The sequence below is a fragment of the Mus caroli genome, chromosome 7 (assembly GCF_900094665.2).
Source record: "Mus caroli chromosome 7, CAROLI_EIJ_v1.1, whole genome shotgun sequence".
Classification (NCBI taxonomy): domain Eukaryota; kingdom Metazoa; phylum Chordata; class Mammalia; order Rodentia; family Muridae; genus Mus; species Mus caroli.
The window spans coordinates 15,922,711-15,943,322 of record NC_034576.1 but is presented as its reverse complement, the minus strand read 5'-3'; the positions used below and the strand labels follow the sequence as shown (position 1 = coordinate 15,943,322).

The window sequence follows — 20,612 nt, the reverse complement described above, 5'->3', positions numbered from 1 at the left end:
AGTCTCTCCCTCCCCACAAAATAAAAATAAAAATAAAAAAGAGTTTTCTGACCCTAGAAGTTCTCTCGCTCTCTCGCTCTCCCCCTCCCCCCCCCCTTCTCTGTCAGTTCTTGCCCTGGAGTGGCGATGCATGCCTTTGATTCTGAAGGCCAACCAGGGCTCAGGGCTACACAGTCTCAAAAAATAAAAAATAAATAAATAAAGGAAGAAAATGCCAGCTCCCATCCTATACGAGGGCTCTGTACAGTAGTGTACAGTATATATGCTGTGGTATACAATACAGTTGTCTCAGGTGCCCTTAGCAACAGTTCTTTTTCTTTCTGTGCCTGGAATCCCTAGAATAAGAAGTGAGTCACGCTGTCTAGGTGACAAGAGAATGATTGAGAAGTGTGATGTCACCAGCACAGCCCGGCACCAGATCTGTGCAGACAGCAGTGCCCAGTTCATGTTTATTGGATGAATGAGTGAGTAAATGAATGAATGAATGAATGAATGAATGAATGAAAACATTCTGCATCCAGAGATTGTTCTGGGTACAGATCCTGAGATCAAGAGTCAAGTCGAGATCCCCACATGTTGCTTTTGTGCGTGTTTTAAATTTGTGTTTGTTTGTTTGAACGTATTTATACAGCGCGCATGTGGAAGTCAGAGGACAACTACTTGTGGAAGTCTGTTCTCCAGGCCACCACGTGAGTCCCGGTGATCGAACTCACAGGATCTAGCTTGCCTGCAAGCGCCTTCACCCACTCAGCCATCCCAGCAAATTGTACGCGTCAGGGGTGGAACCTTCAGGAGACGAGCGGAACCTTGAAGAGCCAACCACTGTGAAGAGCCGGGCCAGGCCAGGCTCCTAGACCCCACGATTTTGGATTAAACCATCGTGTATCTGCTCAAAGGGAGAGAGAAGAAAGTCCTTCTGCTTCTTCCCCCATCCCATTTGCTATTTCCGAGCCATAGAGACAACGTATTTGCATCTCCAACACCCACCCTGTTTCCGTCTTAGCCCCTCTATTCCTCGCGGCTCCACAGAGCCACACAGGTCGTGCTGCCCCCCGCACACCGCGCGGTGGCTCGCCCCAGTTTGACGCATTGCAGGGAAGGCCGGACCAATCGGAGTTGCGTTCTCATTTCCGCCACGAGGCGGGTCCAATAGCGGCGTGGCTCACACAGGGACGTGTCACTCTCCGTAAACCGGTGCCCTTCCGCCAGAGAGGAAAGCGGAGCGGATGCAAGGGGCCGAGAGCGCCGAGAGCGAAAGTAGTCCCCGCGGTGGGGCACGCGCGTGCGCGTGCCCGTGCGACAGCAGATTCGCTGGACTCTGTGGAAGGGGCGAGCCGCGCGAGCCTGGCGCGAAGGGATCCGTAGGAAGCCGCAGTGCAGCGGGAGCGCGCGAGCCGTCTGGGGCGGGGCCGGGCGAGGCGGGGCGCGCGCGGCGGCCGTTGAGGGACCGTTGGGGCGGGCGGCGGCGGCGGTGGCGCGCGCTGCGGGCAAAGAGTGTGGAGGCGCGGACGCGCGGCGGAGCTCGAGCTGCTGCAGCTGCTGCCGCCGCCAGAGTAACCTCGATCCCCGAGCTCCGGATACCGGTGCCTCGCCATGGTGAGTGAGGCGGCCGAAGTCGGGTGGAGACCCCCCCCAACCCCGAAGATGGCGAGCGGACCCTGGGAGGGAGAGGCCGGGCCCCTCGGGACCTCCCATGCGGCCCTCGGGACTTCTAGAAGCGGTTTTAGCTGCAGATGGAATTGGTAGGACCCCCAAACAAGAGGCTTCAAATGAGGAGCTCCAGGACATCCCCACCCCCGCCACCTCCCAGGCAGCATTCGGATCCCTCTCGGGGCGATTGGTCTTAGAATCACATCTACCGGGTCCCCGAGAGGAGGAAATGGAAAACGCCGGCGATGAAGGCTTTGGGTGCTGGAGGAATGCAGGAGGCTGCTCCTGGAGGGGTGGCTGTGGGTAGCAGAGAGGGGGACCGGTCGGTTCCTAGGGAGTGTTCTGCAGAGAGGATAGATGGGGATCCTGGGTCACTTGTGCACTGTAGACCCCGGTGGGGGAGGGGTCTCCAAGGACAAGCATTGCCAAGGAGGAGGAGGAAGAGGAGGAGGAGGAGGAGGGTCAGGTGCAGGCTGAGGTAAGGAGGAGCCCGAGGTGGGTGGCAGCAGAGGCTAGAAGATGCTCTTGGAGCCTGTGAGGACCTAGAAGGGGATTGAGGAGAGTTGGGGGTCGTAGAAATGTTTTAAAGGAGTGGGGATGTGATCACGGGTAGTGTGGGGAACCAGGGAGCCTTGTGGAGAACTTGGTTGGGGGTAGCTAGGAAGGATTCTGAGGTCTAGGTTGTTGCACTAGAAAGAGAGATTGGGGTTTGTAAGGCGTGTTTTGTTTGGGTCAGAGAAAAACGGGGTTTCCAAGGTGAGGGCTAGGGGAGGACTTGAGTTTGGGTGGTGGGGGTGAGGTTGGACAGCCTTCTAGAGAAGTGTAGGAGACACTGAATGGTGGCTGAGGTAGGACTAGGTTTAGAGGTGGGTGTCTCCGGGGAAAGGTCCCGACACAAAGGCCGATGAGTCGGGCTTGGTCATGGGCTGCAGCAGAGGACCTGAAGGAGTAGCTGTGTGTTCCCCTTGCCTTGGCAAGAATGGGGATTGGGCCAGGCTGAAGGCACCGAGGCAGTGGGAGCAGGTGGGCGGAGTTGTTCGGGGCCCTATTGCGCACTGAAGCTGCATGATATAGGAGTGGGGTCAAAGTTTGGGGTGCATCAAATGATGGCTAAGCCAGGAAGCTTGGCCCCCTCATTGTCCCTTCCAGGCTAGGAGGACTGCCTTTCTCCTCCAGCTTCATGCACCTGCTTCTCCTCACTGTGCCAAATGACAGCGCAATACAGTACCGTTCGGGTCAGTGACAGACGCCCAGTTCCATCCCCTCAGGGCGGGGGCTGCAGTGCTTGTCCAGAGAAGACCTCCAAGGACCCTCTCGTTGACTCAAGGGCCACTTGTTCTTTCCAGGCCTCTTCCCCAGTGCCCAAAGCTAAAGCTTCTAGAAGCAAAATAGAAGATTACTTCTCCTCTGGTCCTGCCACCCACAACACCCCCAGCCCTCCCCACCACCACCCCCTCCCCCAGGCTCAGGCTGGGAACCGCGTGCACCACCCTCCCTGGCAAAGCTGGGGAGGACAGGCAGCCGCCACCACGTATCAGATCTCATACTGCTGACACAGACCTGAGGGCTCTTCTTGCCGCCACCCCATCCCCCCCCCCCCAGCAGAACCTTGCTAAAGGGGCCCTACAGCTTGGGCAGCTGCCAGCAACCCCCACTCCCCACCTCCAAAGGAGGGTCCCAGCTTTGGCCCTGACCAGGTTTTCTCTTCCTGTTTGTATCCAGCAAGGTGTGGAAGGAACTAGCCCTGGTAACTGGCCCTGGACTTTGGCCTGAGCTCTGTGGCTCCTCCTTGGCCCTGGGTGAGGGACCCTGGCCTTGGTTTCTGAGCTCATTTAACATTGCTTTCTGGCACCTGCTGGGGGCTGGGGCAAGACCGAGAAATAATCCCCTCTTTCCTCCTCACCTCAAGCTGATTTGGCTTGTCCAGCCCCTCTCTGGAGCCTGAGATGAAGGGTTGGAAAACTGGAGACAAGTGGCTTATTGTGCAGTGAAAGCTAACGATCTAAGCTGGGAAGGGCCACCAGCAGCAGGCAGTCTTGCTTCTTGGGCCATCAGTTTTCCAGGCCAGCAGCCCTGCTGTGGTATCTGCGGCCTTTCCTTGGTGGAGCAGGGGAAAGGGCTCCTGGATGTCAGGGAGAGTGTCTGACAGGCCCTCCACAGAGCCAGAGCCACGCCTATTTGCAGCAACCGTGACAGTGCCGCCTCTGCAGCTTCCAGCTCTTTGGGGAGAAATGGCACATAGCAGACTCCAGAGCCACCCTTGGCCATTCCGTCTGCAGCCTGCCTTGGCCTCTTTGCTCCCACCGCCTTTCAGTGTCACCAAGAGGGGAAGGCAACAGGGCTTCTTGCAGACCGCACTGTGTGATGGGAAGGTCCTTGAGTGGGCTGGCTTTTCCCAGCCTAGGCCCATGGAAAAGAATGAAAAGCAGATGGACTCCATAGCCTCCCTCCCCACTGCTCCTCGGCCTCCTCCTCCCCTCCCCCAGCACAGGCTGGCCTTGGGAACCAGAAGCCCATTCTCTTCTCACTTTCTGGGTGCAGCCAGCAGCAGTGTCCTCAGGTGTCAGAACCAGGGGGTGGGCCTGATCATCTTCAGGGGCCCTTGGGCTGGGGGCGGGGGATAGGTAGAACAAGGGCCCTTTGGCCCAGGCCACAAGGTCAGGATTAGGAAGCCCACTACTCAGTCTTGATAGCTGTGCAGAAGGCTGTCCGTTTGGCCTTCACCATCTCTTTGCACCTCCTTCTCCCCCGCCCATCCCCTCTGCAGGCATCTCCCATCTGTTCTCGTCACTGATCCTCCTCCGACACGGCCTGTTTGGGTCTTGGTCTCTAGTTTCTCTAGATTAGACAATACCCCTGCCCCCCATTGCATCACTTATGAATATAGAATGTGGAGGGATATGGATTATGGTTTTTAAAAGCAGCTCAAGGGTTAGGGGCAGGCGATAGTTTGTAGCCTCAGCTGGGACCTCCAGAGCCTTAGTAAAATGATGCACGCTCCTGCCATAGTTTACTTCCGCTTCAGGGACTTGCAAGCTCAGGCCAGGATCCTGCTGTGGCCTTGGTACCCTTTGCCTTCATGGGAAACGGAAGGGCAGCATTATGTGGACTACAGTGACTCCAGGGCAGAGGAGATATATATATATATATGTATGTATGTATATTGGGGGGCAAGATCCTCACACACAAAGAAAACTGGCCTTATTAACTATTCAAAGCTTGTAGTTGGGATCCAGCTCTCGTTTTGCCCCTCCCTCTAGGACTGCCACACCCCACCATAACCAGGGTTCCAGTGAAGGAAAAGCTGAGAGCTGTGCCTCCTCCGGGAAACCCTGGACACACACAGTAGGACTGTCTGCCATGGCTGGCTAGGCCTCAAGTAGTCCAGACTAAAAAGGGTTAAAATCTGCAGTGCTGAACCTAGAAGGCCAAAGCCCAAGCAGACTTTATTTCTTTGCCATCATTGCTGCTTGCTGCAGGCCCTCCCTGCCACTTGGCCCTCTTGTCTAAAAGTAACAGAGCAGGATGCTGTGCTGCATCTACTCTGCATGTAAGCAGGGAGAGCCGCCTATTCTTGCCTAACCTGGGTTCTCTAAGGCCCTGGAGCAACTTGGAAACACCAATTAAAAGAGATCTTGCCACTTGGAGGCACAGTGCCTAGGCCTAGTACCCCAGATAGGTAACAGAAACTAGCAAAGACGGCCCCACACGGCTTCCCTCTGCCCTACCCACAGTGACTGGCCTGTTTTGTTTTGGAGCCTTCTAGAGTGCTTGATGAGGCCTCTAGGGCAGCAGCTTCTTGCCTCAGCCTCTGGGGCTCCTGGAGTAAAACCTGAGCAGCGCACAGGGCCGGAGCAGCTCTGGATGCTGCCCAGCCTGCGTTGGGCAGGCCTGTGGTTCCAGTGAGTTCCAACTAGCCCAGGGCCTGACTCTGACGCGATCTTCCCTTGCTTAGCGGGAATGCTTTAGGAAGCTGGCCTTGGCAGAGGGGGCTGGGCAGGGGAGGAGGCCACGTCCAGGATGGATGGGTAGGTTAGCCGAGTGACTTATGCTCCCTCCTCCTTTTCCAGGCTGACCAGCTGACCGAGGAACAGATTGCAGGTGAGTTTGCCACTCTGTCTTAAGCCGGATCTTAGCTAGCCCTGAGTCTCATGAGATATGTGTCCATTATCACCGCACACCAGGCCTGTGGCCAGGATGTTGGTATATGTGTGGGGGGAAGAGCTTAGCCAGGAACTGCCACACCTGCCCCACGGCCTGCCACAGACCTTGGCCAGGCTTCAGGGGCTGAGTGCCCTCCCTTGCTATAGCTCACCTGGGGCCTTGAAATGGACCTCTTATGGCAGGACCTACTCAGCTGTGTCCCAGCCCCCCAGCCCCCCCAGTACTAGCCAGTCAGACTGAGAAGGTGCCACCTGCCTCTCCTGCAGTGGGCTGGCCACACCCACCTCTACTCCTCACTTGCTTCCTTCTACCAGAGCTCAGCTACCCTGACCCCAACTCAAGCAGGCAGCCCCTTTCCCTCCCTCCCTCCCTCCCTGTGTGGTGCAGGCTTGTCTGATGGGCCACAGGTGTTCCATTTTCTCTTCTGTTGTTGCCTGGCACCAGGAATCAATTCCTAGAGCACAGAACTTGGTTTTGTTGATTGCTGCCGTGTCCTCAATGCCTGGTGCATAGTAGGCATCCCATACATTCTTTCTGCATAAACAATAAGCACTCACCTCCCATGAGCTAAAAGAAACTCCCTAGCTCCCGTGTGACTTTTGTGGCTCTGCACCCCATCCAAGCTCCAGGAAGACTCACTGCAGGGCTGATGGACTATTATGTTTCTGTGGTTTTGCCCCTCCACAGCCTATGCTGCCAGAAGGCCTGAGGCAACTCCTGGTGTATCTGTCTCCTAACAGCAGGTTGCTGCAGCATTGACCAGAGGCCAAAGTGAGGAAAAAGGTCTCTGCCCTTAGCTTTGCCTGCTCTGTGACCAGGGACCTGTGACACAGGACCTGCTGTCTCAGAGTCACACATTGGCCCTAGGCAGTAGAGACCCACCCAGAAAAGCCAAAAGATTAGACTTTGCCTCGTGGGTCACATTACCCACTCAACTGGCACCCCACACCCCCTACAGCCAGGTCTCAGCACACGGAGATGACAGCATCCCAAAGGAGACGTGGGCTATTGCTCCGGAGTCCAGAAGCTTGGGTCACAGCTACCCAGCCGTGTGTGTCCCTCCCTCCCACCCCACCTGCCATCCCCTACCTGGCTGTCCTGTAAACACAAACACACAACTCTTTTTACCCAGTGCCCATTAGCAAAACGTCCACACTCCCCTCTGTCACCACCCCCAGCCCACACCCTCTGGGAACAGGCTGCAAGGCATCTGTTCTCAGAGGGTTTGGGGGTGGGGAGCTCTGGGTGCCAAAGTGGGCCCAGTGGGAGGGCAGGAGCCACATGCTTCGCTCCCCGCTCCTGATGCGGCCCCAGCTGCGGCCTTCCCACACAGCGCCACACTTGCTCTTCATCCTCCTGGCTTGGCAGCCATCCTCTCAACCCCACACACTGCCCATCAGCCAAGCCCTGCTGTGGACCACTCCCACACATCACTGCCCCCACAGGTTTGGCTCCTCCCTGGAAGTTGGTGGCGCCCACAGCTGGAGACTGGGCTGGCAGTGCCCAACAGAAGGAATTTGATGGCACAATTCCTTTTGAGGCTGGCCAGAAGACTCTGCAGCCTCCCGTTTCCCTCCTGCCAGTTGACCTTGGAGAACTAGTGAACTTCAGATGGAGAATTGTCCTGCCTCTTACCCACTCTATAACTTTGGTCCAGTGCATCATTTGAGAGAGAGGTCAAAGCCAGGGACCAAGAAGAAATGAGATAGTAGAGGAAGCTGTCCGGCCAGATCACTCACTGGATGGGCTGAGGAGATGGACAGTTTTCTCATGCTGCGGAGAAGGCCCTAACCTGAGGCCTGACTCCTGCACATTCCTTTCCTTCCCCAGAGTTCAAGGAAGCCTTCTCCCTCTTCGACAAGGATGGAGATGGCACCATTACCACCAAGGAGTTGGGGACTGTGATGAGATCGCTGGGGCAGAACCCCACTGAGGCGGAACTGCAGGACATGATTAATGAGGTGGATGCTGATGGTGAGTGCCCGCCCGCTCACTTGGTGACCCAGGGGACCCTTCTCTCTAGAGGGCTCCAGGCAACACCTGCCTCTTTTCCCTCTGCTAGGCAATGGGACCATTGACTTCCCAGAGTTCTTGACCATGATGGCCAGAAAGATGAAGGATACAGACAGCGAGGAGGAGATACGAGAGGCCTTCCGTGTCTTTGACAAGGTAAGCAGGCAGTCAGCCCTAGGACAGATGTCAAACAGCAAAGCCACAGCACCACCCCCGCTTCAGAGCCCCCTCACCCAGTGCTGTGTGGGAGTGGCAGCTGACAGTCCCTGCCCTCTGCAGCCCTCCCAGCAGGGGAGCCTGAGTGACAAGCCTTTTTCCCCAACCCCCAGGATGGGAATGGCTATATCAGTGCTGCCGAGCTGCGTCATGTCATGACGAACCTGGGGGAGAAGCTGACAGATGAGGAAGTGGATGAGATGATCCGAGAGGCCGACATTGATGGAGATGGCCAGGTCAATTATGAAGGTGAGTTGCACTGGGCTCATCGTCCGTGTCCCAGAGCTGGGAGGACTGTGAGGGCTTAGCAGGTGACAGACTCAACCCTGTTATCTCTTGGCAGAGTTTGTACAGATGATGACTGCGAAGTGAAGGCCCGGGCAGCTGGCCATGCCCGTTCTCCTGATCTCTCTCGCGCTCTCCTCTCTTCAACACTCCCCTGCGTACCCGGTTCTAGCAAACAGCAATTGATTGACTGAGAATCTGATAAAGCAACAAAAGATTTGTCCCAAGCTGCATGACTGCTCTCTCTCCCTCCTCCTGACTGTCCCTCCACGCCCTCACCGCTTCCTTTGGCCTTCCCCTTCCATTCCCAGTCTTCAGGCCTGATGCATTCACAAGGTGAACCCCATTGCCCTGCCCTGGGGAGCCTCTGCCCTCCTCCTCCAGCCCGGATGGCTCTCCTCCGGTTTTGGTTTGTTTCCTTTTGTTTGCCCTTCTTTTGGGTGCCAGGGTGGCCACCATTCCTGTCCCTGCTCAGTGAGGAGGGGAGCAAGGCCTTCTGCCAGGTGGAGGAGCGTGTCCCCTGCCACTGTCGCATGCACCCCAGCCCTGTGACTGTGTGCAAGCCCAGCAGCCTATGGGGCGGGGTGCCAAGAGGGGATGACGGGACGTTCCAGGACCGAGGGAATTGAGGATGTGACCCAGGACGGGGGCAGGGGGGTGGGGTGTGTGTGGAAGGGTGGGAAGGGACAGGAAGGCCTTGGAAGCTAACATGCTTTCGCTACTGGAGGGGGACTGCATAGAGTGGACGGCACTTGGGTCTCGCTGACGCTGTTCTGAAACCATCTGGCTGGCTTTCTGAGGTCAGGCTGGGTGGGGGGCTGTCCTCCATCGGCCATGCTGCTGATGACACTCAACCGCCCTCCAGCGACGTCCCGCTGTTCTGTAAATACCTGGTGCTAACATCCCATGCCGCTCCCCTCCCCGTGGCGCCCCCAGCCACCTGCCCAGTTCAGGGCTGGTCCAGGAATGGATGTGGGGGATGGTCGCTGTGTAATGTGCCGGTCATCTTTTTTTCCCCTTCCCCTTTATGCCCCTTAAAACTTTGATTTTTGTCCTAAACATGCCGGGCCAACTAAAGGGTGGGGAGAGGAGAGATGCACCCCACCATGCTCACAAGAACCAACCTGCAATAAACACTTCTATGGGCCGCCGCGCAGAGCACGCCGCGGGCACCTCTTGCCCCCTCCGTGGTGACTTGGCATCGCTTTCTGCCCTCGCCCTGCCTGCCCCACTCCCCAGCGGAGAGCATGATCCGCACCCTTGCTTCTGACTCTAGCCTCTGGGACATGTCAGTCAACGCGGGCAGTTCAGTCTGGGTTCCTTTCCTTTCTCTGTTCTCATCTGGCCCCCCAGGGTGATCTTGTTGCTTTTTGCTGGGACCTGCCCAGCTTTGAGACTCTCCACCCCTTGGCACCAGCCTTAAGGGAGGGAGGGACAGAGCATATCAGGAGACCCAGCCTAGAGTTGAGGGCAAGGGCAGGTAGGCGTGAGGCTGTGGACTTTGCGGAATGTTTCGGGGTTTTATTTTGGTTTTTTGTTTTTCCTTTTTTGTTTTTTTGTTTTTTTAAAAAAAACCGGGCAATATTGTGTTCAGTTCAAGCTGTGAAGAAAAATATATATCAATGTTTTCCAATAAAATACAGTGACTACCTGTCTGGACTCTTCCATCTGTCCTCAGCCTTCCTCTGTGGACAGGTCACCAAGAGGAAGGTACTGCCCTGGCTGGGCAGTCAGGGTCTGTGTATGAAGACTGAGAAGAGCGGCCCGACACCAGGAGAGCACCTGAAGGGCCCTGACTCAGGAGAAGGAAGGATGCTACAGCCAGAGGAACTACGGAGACCTTGTAACGGACATGGGTGGGGAGCAGAGGATGACAGGGCCTTCGTACCCATGGTGGGTCTCACAGGTGCCTTCTGGGTATGCCACCCAGGAGCCTGGAGGGGCACTAACAGCATCTCTAGTAGCAGTACAGCAAAGGGGATTCGACTTGAAGTGAAAAGCAGAGCAGCTTTGTCCCTGAGTTCGAGGCCAGCCTGGGCTTCAAGAGAGACCCAGTCTCAGTTTCGAAGCACAGCTGCTCACTGACACCCTGTACTTCCATGAGGCTGTGGGAAGAGAAGATCTCTAAGTCACCTGGGGCTCCAGTAGAGGAGGGTGTGTGAATGGGGGTGGGAGAGCTCCCAGCTGCAGACCCCTCACCTCCTAATGGCAAAGGCTGAGCTTTAGATAGAGGCTACTTTGGGGGCCAGAGAGACAGCTCAGCACAGAGGGTTGACAACCCGTGTTCAGTCCCCAGAAGCCAGTTACTGGAGCACACATCATGGTCCCAGCGCTCCTGTGGGGAGGTGGGACGTGGAGGCAAGCCGGCAGACAGACCCCTCTTCAAGGCAAGGGGGGAGAGCGCATGCACAACAGCACCTGCACGCATGCAGGATGCAGATGGGGGAGGCCGCGTGGCCGCACCGGGCTTGCTGACTGTGACTCTCGGCATGAGTTTACACATGGAAAGTAACTACCGAAATAGTAAAATGATCTCTGGGTTGTGCCACTGTGTGTTCCCATTCCTGCCTGGACCAAGTGGCCTGTCATGCTGATGGTGGGCATGCTCTGGCTTATGGACATGCTGCTGCAGTCAGTGGGAGGGTTTGGTTTGGGTTTTTGAGGCTGAAGGCCCAAGCAAGTAAAACCTCCCATTTCTTGGAAATAGTGCATGGCAAGATTTCCCCTCCCTACTCTGGCTCCCAGATACCAAGCATTTATGCACAACGTGCTCCACCCCAGCCCCCACCGCCTGTGGTTCTGGATCCTCATTACCTGCAGACAGACAGCCACATTGTTAAATATCCATCATACTGCCCCCTCTCAGGTTTTACAAACCAAAGACAAGAACTACATTCCAATTCCAGCAGCCCCGGGGTGGGCAGGAAGGTCTGATCTGCAGCCCGAGGTCATTGACATCCTTGTCAGGGTGTGTGTCCAGGTCAGGCTCCTGGATCTAGGCCACAGTGTGCCAGGCAGGGTCCCCTCCATGCCCAGAGGGCAGCCAATGAAGCTAGCCAAGGCCCCTTCTAAGTGTCATTCTCAATGTGACCAGCAGATGGGGCTATGAGGACAGAAGGCCCGCAGCTCGGCCTCAGGCCTGGAGTGTATTAGTGCTGTGTTGTTTAACAGTTCATTATAATCTAGTTTGTTTAGCAACCTAGGAAGCTTTTAGGCGTCTGAGATGGGCAGTGTGGCTGGCCTTGTAGGTGAAGCACATGGTCACCTTTGCTAGGGCTAGCTCTCTGACCTCCCTGGTTTCCTCAGCAAACTGGCACTGTACCTCAACATGGCTCCTGATGTTCCTGGTGTGTGTGTGTGTGCGTGTGTGTGTGTGTGTGTGTGTGTGTGTGTGTGTGTGTTCTCTGCACAATATAGCCATGACCATAAAATGCTAATGGATTAGTGGCATCTTCCTTCACAGCTACCTCTCTATCCATCACGCTCATAAAATTTTCTAACTTTTGCTCTCTAGGAACCTTTTTCATTGCTCCCATAGGTTCAGAGCCACTGTATGGCATTGCTACCACCGGGTTACAGCCACTTTCTGCAACCTGTTGTGTTTGACTTTGCTTTTATGTAATGTCCACGTCCCCAAAACTTAGTGGTGTGTTACTTTCTCTTTGATTTGGTTTGAGAGAGGGTCTCATGTAGCCCAGGTTGGCCCGGAATTTGCTATGCAACTGAGGGTGACCTCAAACTTCTGATGCCCCTGCCTCCACCTCCCCAGTTCTGGGATTACAAGCCTTTACCACCACACCCAGCTTCATATGGTGCTGGAGATGAAACCCAGGGCTTTGAGCGTGGCTAAGTCAGCAATATGACCATCTGGGCCGCATCCCCAGCCTGGCTTTGGTTTTATTGAGTCGGGGTCTTGCTATGTAGCTTAGGCTGTGGCCTCCCCAGCCTCCAAGTGCAGACAGTAAGGGTATTTGTCACAAGCCCAGCTTGTGTGTGTGTCAGTCAGTGCGGGGAGGAAAATGAGTAGAGAGATGGCTCAGCAGATAGAGATGCTCGCCACCAAGCCTAAAGCCTAGGTTCGTTCAGTTCCCGGAACCGACACAGTGAAGAGAGAACTCAGTCCTGAAAGCTGGCCTCTCACCTCCATGCGCACACAAAAAAATAAACGTAGAAAACTTATTAAAAGGTTTTAGAATGAATAAAGTCAAGAGACATTAAAGTGGAAGGGGGATCAGTTGCACAGAAAAAAGGGCCAGCGGAGCAGGAGAGGACGGGAGAGGGCCCTCATTTTTTTTTTTTTTTTTTTTTGGTTTTTCGAGACAGGGTTTCTCTGTATAGCCCTGGCTGTCCTGGAACTCACTTTGTAGACCAGGCTGGCCTCNGAACTCACTTTGTAGACCAGGCTGGCCTCGAACTCAGAAATCCACCTGCCTCTGCCTCCCAAGTGCTGGGATTAAAGGCGTGCGCCACCACGCCCGGCCGGCCCTCATTTTTGTAAATGAATAGTCTTCATGATGGAGACAGACCCACTCCCAGCAGCCTGTTCCTGACTCCACCAGACTTTGGCAGGTACCCGGGATTCTTTACAGACATAACTCTGTCCCGTGCCCTATCTGTCCACAGCCCAACTTGAAATCTCACACAGATGCTTTCTGTAACACACATTGATGGGATTATTCATTTGTTGTCCCCCTGGACTGTGAGCCAAGCAGGGCCAGTTATTGCTCCATCAGACACTGAGTGGCTTCCGGCCCACAGAGGGCTCAAGGGAAACTATGATGAATTAGTAACACATGAGAGGCCCAAGAAGCCAGTGAGGCATTGGACACCAGAGTCAGAAATAAAACACAACAGAAACACGCCCTGCTACTTGACTGGATTGCTTCCTAAATCCCTGGCTCAGGGCAGCCTCCGCCTCCAGGAAGCCCTCCCTAGTGTCCCTCTACCCTCTCCAAGCCCTGTCCACCTGAACACAGGGCTGTCTTCCATACTGAACAATGAAACCCAGGAGGGCAGAACCAGGGTTGTGTCTGTCACTGGCATGTCCCTAACATCACAAAGGACACGCCACAATGGGTAAGAGGCCAGACATAGGTATATTCTGACAGGCTGCCATCATGGGACTAAAAGGGGTCAAGGAGGAGGCAAAGTTCAAGTATGGTCTTTTCTTCCACACCCATGAAATACGTGTCTCACCCCTGCCCTGCCCGCATTCCGGTACTGAAGATTGACTATCAAGTCCAGGGCACCTATTAGGCAAGAGCTGACCATTTTTTAAAAGAATTATTTATGTAGTTTATGTATATGAGTACACTGTACTGTCTTCAGACATAACAGAAGAAGGCATCAGATCCCATTACAGATGGTTGTGAATCACCATGTGGTTGCTGGAAATTGAACTCAGGACCTCTGGAAGAGCAGTCAGGTCATTGACATCCTGAGTGCTCTTAACGACTGAGCCATCTCTCCAGCCCCTGAACCACACACATTAAAAGCCAGAGTTGGCCTTAAACTTTCTGTGGCTGAGGGTCACCTCAAACCTCTTCTAGCCTCCTGCCTCTACCTCCAAAGTCCTGAGACAACAGGAGGGCACCACCTCACTTTGCTCCTGTTTTTAGAGAGTGCTTCTCTAAGTGGTCTACATTAGCCTCCAACACTCAATCCTCCCTCAGCCGCTCCAGCGCTGAGATTTACAGATGTAAGCCACCGTGCCCAGCTGAGTTTTCATTAATAACTTCATCCAACACACTATTATTCCTCTGGGACATGAAACTGCGCTTGGTGGTCTACACCTACAACCCCAGCCTAGAGAGGTAGAAGACGAATCAGGAATTCAAGGTTATCATCAGGACTATGTGAGACCCTGTCTAAAAAATTTAAAGGTGATCTAGGTTCAGTGGAAAAGTTAGGATGTGAGGTCCAGGTCTGAGCACCCCCATAACATACTGTACATCCCAAACCACTTATAGCTCCAGCCCCAAGGGATCCGGTGCTTGCTTCTGGACATACAAAGATGTCCAAACATACACATACGGGTAGGAGGAAGAGAGAGATGGGGGAGAGAGAGACACACACATGTAGAGCAAGAGGGAGGGGAAGGGGGACAGAGAGGAGAGCAAGGACGAAGAGACGTAGAGCAAGAGGAAACACACACACACACACATCTTTAAAATCAAACAATTAAAATCACGCTGGAGAGATGGCTCAGTGGTTAGGAGCACGGACTGCTCTTCCAGAGGTCCTGAGTTCAATTCCCAGCAACCACATGATGGGTCTCAACCCTCTATAACTCCAGTTCCAGAGAATCTGAAGTCCTCTTCTGATCTCCTCAGACACCAGGCACACAGCCACAAATGCAAGCAAAAACCCATCCACATAAAATAAAATAATGTAAAAAAAATAATAACATGGAAGTTTCTAGAAGTCTTCGTTATTTTTTCAGTATTACATTTTTTTTATTGTGGTAAAATACCCGTAAATAAAAATTACCATTTTAACCATGTATCATTCACAGCAAATTATCCATTCAGTGGTAGTTGAATCATTTACAAAGTCAGCAACTGGCATCAGATAGTACCTTTCAGTAGCTGAGGACTGACTGATCAACTCAGACTGGTTGGTTTTGTGATTTTATCTGTTGTTGTCATTTGGTTTTGAGAGTCTCAAATACCCCAGGCTGATCTTGAACCCTCTATGTAGTGGAGGATGACCTTGAACTCTGACCTCCTGCCTGATGAAGGGCTGAGGCGTTGTGGCACACACCTCCACACCCAGCTTACCTCTGCCTGTTTTCTCTTCTCCCGATTCTCTTTGCTTTTTCTGAGTGTGATGGAAATATACTTACTTGGGAGAAAAAACTCGGGAGAAATCCTTGCCTTGTTTTCTAGTTTTCTGTTTCTATGTTTGCCCAGACAACAGTAACAGATAAGAGTAACACTCTCTGTGGCTTCCTTCCAGGTCCTGTGTTAAATTGTTCTTTTGGGAGAGAGTCCTTTCATCCTCAAGACACCCCTGTCAGATTAGAGCTGAGGAAACTGAGGCACAGAGAGGCCGTGAGAAAGTTCTGTTGTGTGGCCCAGGCTTGGGCTTTGCCCTCTCTGGGCCCTGGTTCCACTTTCTCCGGAGAGGCTTTGGTAATATACTGCCGAGCAGAAGGAGTGGGAGGACGAAAGACCGACCGACCGGAGTCTAAGAAACAGGAACCAGGAGAAACATCAGCAGGAGCACTGGCTTGCCCTCCCGCACGCAGCCCGGCCCTCCAGCTGACTCACTTCCCCTCATGCCAGGCAGCTCATTTCCAAGCACCCAGGGTTCTTTGCTTGGAGGCCTGGGACTTTTCTGCGACCCTGCCTGATCCGAGGGAGGAAGAGTGAGCGCCGGCTGACTTCAGGGTCCCCCGGGAGTTTGTTGCATGAATGAGGGAAACTTTTGTGGGGATTCCGAAGATGGTGAGTCGTGGTTCCGTTCTGAAAGGTGGCAGTGAGTTGTTCCAGGATGGGGGGACAGGCTTGGGACATGCATCCTAGGAAGCATTCCTGTGAAGTCCTTTGGAGCCTCTGCATGCTAGATCACCACCATCTCCGCCTTGTCCCTGTGCCCTCCTCCAAAGTTCACACAGTACAGTTCCCCAAGATAGCTGTGGCATTTCTCAGACCATTTCTGTGCCAGACATGTGTCCAGCAATGTCACCTGCAGTGCAGTGGCCCTCCTTTCTTCTCACTTCCTCTTGGGGGTTCAAGATTTCCAAGTCAGATAGGGGATGGGAAATGGGGGAGGCAGATACATTTCTGAGAGAAGTTGCTGGAATGCCTTGTGTCCCCTGGGGACCTGGGGTGGGCAGCCAGAGGCCCCCTCAGTGGAAGAGGAGAGCAGACACTCTAACCCCAGTAGACTCGAGTCCACAGAAGCCTCTGGGAATTTTTCTGCTCCCTAAATATTTAGACAGAGAGATGGATGGAGGAGCCCAGGGGCCAGAGCAGCCTGCCCAGGCCCTGGTTATTTTGAGAGAATCCTTCTTGAGAGCCATAGAACCTTCGGCATCCCTCACCCTCTTCCCAAGGCCTCTAGCCACCATACCGAAGGAGGAGAAGCAGCAGCAGACACCCCCAGACTCTGGGGATCAAATATGTGGTTTCCGCTACCATCAGTTGAGTCCCTGATCTTCTGGCTTCTGGTCCTGTGACACTAGGCTTAGGATGACATGCAGGACCAGCTCAGATATCAGCAGAGGGAGCAGGCAGCAATGGCCTCTGACTTGGATGGCATTCCCACAGAACAGCCGTCACCACCAGACAGAGGCACAGCAGTCAATGGTGCCACCTGTCTCGTGCCCCAGGACGACAGGGGCACCCAGCTCCCTTCCTTAGCCTGGAGAGAAGTAGGAGCCAGGGGGTCTCTTCTCCCCGATGCAGGCCTGGAAAGGGGCATCTGCAAATCCCCATGGACAGAACGGGCACACAGGCAACACAACCAGAACTTGAGGCGTTGGAAGACAGCCTTTCGGAAAAGGATGAAGACCCAGGGGTCCAGGATGGGGTTGAAGGCATTGAAGCGGAAGGCGAGGAGGTCCCCCATCTCTCTGCTGTCTGGGGCGATAGCCTGAGTGAAGCCTCGGATCTGAGGGGCAGGACAGGTGACAGATGCATCATGGGTGGTCCTCCCCCATCCTTTCACCCCACCTCCCACTCATTACCCACAGGGATGGGGACTTATGCAGCCGGAGGGGAAGGAAATGAGATAAGATGAAGAAAGATGCAGGCTGAATTGCTAACGTGTGCAGGCATCCGGGGAGCAGAGGACAGGAAAGCCCCAGGACACAGCAAACATCGGGCAGGGGAAAGACAGGGTGGGGCAGTGGGTACCGACCTACCAGACCCACCGTTTGCAGCTGAGGCGACTCCCCACCCCACCCCCAGCCCACACAGAAGCCTGAGCCCACTGAGGCTCCCAAAGCCTCGTGTGGAGCCACCCTTGGAGATGCGTTTGTCAGACATTGTTAATCCTCAAAAGGCTCCAGCACCCCCAAATGCACTCCAAACCGTGTTCCAACCCCCAGCATAAGAATGTGGCTAGCCGCACTGGCTGCTATAGTGGGAGGGGATAGCACAAGGTCCCCGTGAGGCTGAAAGAAAGGTGTGGGGGACAAGGGCAGGGCCCAGGCTCCGGGAGAAGAGAGCCAGGATGGAGGAGACTCGGCCAGCCTTGTGTGATCTCGGGCAGCAAGCACTATCATCTTTCTATAAAGAGGTTGACAGGATGGGACTTCAGTGTCATTTCCTGCCCAGTGCTTCTGAAATGATTGTGTAAGGTCAATTTGAAATTCATCTGAAGAGGCATTTGGAATGCCATTAAGCGTTGTGTCAGCAGAAAGCAAGTGCTCGTGAGCTGTGGATCCTGTTATCACAACAGTGTGTTTGATAGGGGAGCCGGCTGAGAGGTGTTGACAGGACAGCTAAGGGCTGGAGATGGTCTAGTGGAGCGAAAGAAAGCAGAGAGACTTCTTGGAGTGCTCAGGAGTACATGGAACACAAAGTCACCATCTGACCCTTTCTGAGCCTCAGTCCTCACATCTGTCAAATAGACACTACAAGTGGAGAGCACTGATGGATGTTGTCCTCCCCTCCTCCCCCTGCACCCCAGCTCCGAGGGACACTCACCATGAGAGGCAGGGAGCACACAGCCATGATGACTGTCATGAGGGCCAGCAGAATCAGGTGGTAAACTTCATCCTCTCGAGCCCGAGAGGTCGGTACAAATGAGCCATGGTGGCGTCTCTGTTGGCGGTACATGTGATAGAGGCTGAGAGTGACAGAGCCGTTGCAGAAGAAGATGGAGGTCACCAACAGGGCCATGAGACTGGCGTAGGCCAGGGAGAAGGCACAGCCGCCAGGCTGGGCGGAACGCATGCGGATGAAGCACCAGCTCCCGGGGCAATACTGCTGATGCTCGCCCAGGCCCAACAGGGGCAGTGAGCAGAAGAGGCAGCAGAAAGCGTAGATGGAAGGCAAGGCAAAGCGGGCGCAGCGGGGCCCGTCCAGCTGGGCGTACAGGTAGGGGTGACTGAGTGCCAGGCACCGCTCCACAGCCATGGCAAAGAGGATGAGCGTGGAGGCCAGGCCGAAGAACGTCATGGCGAAGGCGAAAGTGTCACACAGCATCGTCCCACCGTGGGCCAGGCCCAGCAGAGAGCTGTTTCGAGCATAGGCCACAAACACTGCAGGGCTCAAGAAGCACGTGCCCAGCAGATCCGTCACGGCCAGCCCAGTGACCAACACCGCAAAGGCCGATGGGTGTGATCTCCGTCGGGCACCCAGGATGCCCAATGCCAGCCCGTTGCCCACTACACCAGCCACGAACATTAGCGTGCTGGTGGCAGGTCCTACCGAGTCTTGAACGTAGGTGATATTCCAGCAGGAGCCTGCCATGCCCTGCCACTCTCTGCCACCTGCACTGAGAGGGCTCCCAGGAGTGACAGAAGGGGGTCCAGGATGTCCATCGCTGGCCATCATCTTCACAGGATCTGGGATCTGCCAGTCAATTCCTAGTTGCCGTGTGTTTCTGTCTTTTGTTTCTGTCTTCTCCTGTGTCTGTCCCTCTCCTGTTTCTTTCCTTCTCTGTCAGGTCCTTGTCCCTTGGTGCCTCAGTGTTCCCTGTCCCCTACCCCCTGTCCTTTTCTCTACACTTCTCTGTCACCTCCTTGACATTTCTGCTTTCTGGACCCTCCGGCACCTCTGCCTTCTGAAGTCCCTCAGTCTCTCCTGTCTGTGTGCGAGTCTGTGTAGATCTCTGTCAGCTTCTCCCTCCTAGGGCCCGCCCTCCCCCTCCCTCCTCATCTTGCCTCCTCGCCCCAGCTTTTTTCATTTCCTCTCTGCCCCGCCCTCCTCCCCCTGTGCTGGTCTCCAGAGGCCCCCTCGGGCTCCCTGCCTGCTTTCCCTGGCTTGTACCCCATCTCCTTCTCTGAGTATCCATCTCTTGCCTCTGCCTCTCCTCCTGCCTCTTCCTCATACAGTCTACAGCACAGTCACCTGCTGCCACCTCCACCCCACTCAACTTTTTCTGTTTTTCATACGTGCCCCCTCCTCAGCATCTCATCTCTGTGTCTATATGTCTATCTGTCTGTCTCTATCTCTGTGTCTGTCTGCCCCACCCCTCTCCAAATGCATTCATATCTAAGTCCCTATTCGTGTTACCCAGGATCAGAACCCCACCACCACCACCACCAACAACAACAACCCAAGGAAGCCAGACAGGTCCTAGTGCTGAGTGGTTCTCCAGCTTAGCCATGGCCTGAACTGCGTGTGAACAGCCTCTGAGAGCTATTCTGGGCTTCAGGCCCTGGGGTGAGGCCCCGGCCCTGGGATTGAGAAATGACAAGGAAATTCCTCCATGATGTAGTGTTTTCCAGACACCATGGAGAGTCCTGGACCCTGGACACAATTCACTCCTTCCAGGAGTTGAGGAAGGAGGCCGCCTGACCAGACCTCATCCGTGGGCTCCTAGCTCAGGATCTCAGAGTCCTGTGTCTGTCAGGACGCACAGTCCATGCATGATCTGCAGTTCACAGGGCTTTGGTGACCCACCATTAAAGGTTGACCTTTCCTTCTCACCATAGCACTACCAGGCCCCAGGCCAACCGCTCATGACACTGACTTCCGATACTAACACTTTGGCGATGGATAGCCATCTCAGGCTCCAGCTCTGCTCCCACACACAAGGCTCCATCCGTCCTCCCTCAGCAACACCACCCCCCACACACACACCATGCCGTCTCCCTCAGACCAGTGTCAGCCCAGCTGTCAGTACAGAGGTGATGGGACCTTCACTGACTCCACAGTCCCTGCTGGAGGGTCAAAGGGGACCTTAGAGACCCCAGTCACCTTGTGTAGCTTTTCTTTTCTTTTCTTTTCTTTTCTTTTCTTTTCTTTTCTTTTCTTTTCTTTTCTTTTCTTCTTTTCTTTTCTTTAAAAATCTGTTCTTGCTGCTGCTGCTGTTCTGCTGTTTTTTTTAAACAGATTTCATGTGGCCAAGGTTGGCCTCAAACTTTCTATGTAACCAAAAAATGACCTTAACCTTAAAAAAACAAAAAGATATGTGTGTGTGTGTGTGTGTGTGTGTGTGTGTGTGTGTGTGTGTGCGCGCGCGTGCTTGTGCGTGTGTGTATGGGTGCACCCATTTCATGGTGTAGAGTACAACTTGCAGGAGTCTCAGTTCTCTCTCTCTTTCCCCCACCCCCGTGTCTCTCTCTCTCTCTCTCTCTCTCTCTCTCTCTCTCTCTCTCTCTCTCT

At 54.4% G+C, this 20,612-nt stretch overlaps 2 protein-coding genes across 2 annotated transcripts; one reads left to right on the top strand and one right to left on the bottom strand.

The window, feature by feature from the left end:
* Positions 1–1,404: 1,404 nt before the first annotated feature.
* Positions 1,405–9,979, top strand: Calm3 (calmodulin 3). The gene is made up of 6 exons (XM_021166928.2): positions 1,405–1,596; positions 5,721–5,751; positions 7,645–7,788; positions 7,877–7,983; positions 8,157–8,292; positions 8,387–9,979. Exons 1-6 carry the CDS (start codon positions 1,594–1,596, stop codon positions 8,413–8,415), a joined length of 450 nt encoding a protein of 149 aa, XP_021022587.1. The 5' UTR covers positions 1,405–1,593; the 3' UTR covers positions 8,416–9,979.
* Positions 9,980–14,761: 4,782 nt separating this feature from the next.
* On the bottom strand, positions 14,762–19,130 carry Ptgir (prostaglandin I2 receptor). Its single transcript, XM_021168939.1, has 2 exons — positions 17,985–19,130; positions 14,762–16,944 (listed from the first exon to the last, which is right to left on the bottom strand). Exons 1-2 carry the CDS (start codon positions 18,834–18,836, stop codon positions 16,549–16,551), a joined length of 1,248 nt encoding a protein of 415 aa, XP_021024598.1. The 5' UTR covers positions 18,837–19,130; the 3' UTR covers positions 14,762–16,548.
* Between the last annotated feature and the right edge of the window lie 1,482 nt (positions 19,131–20,612).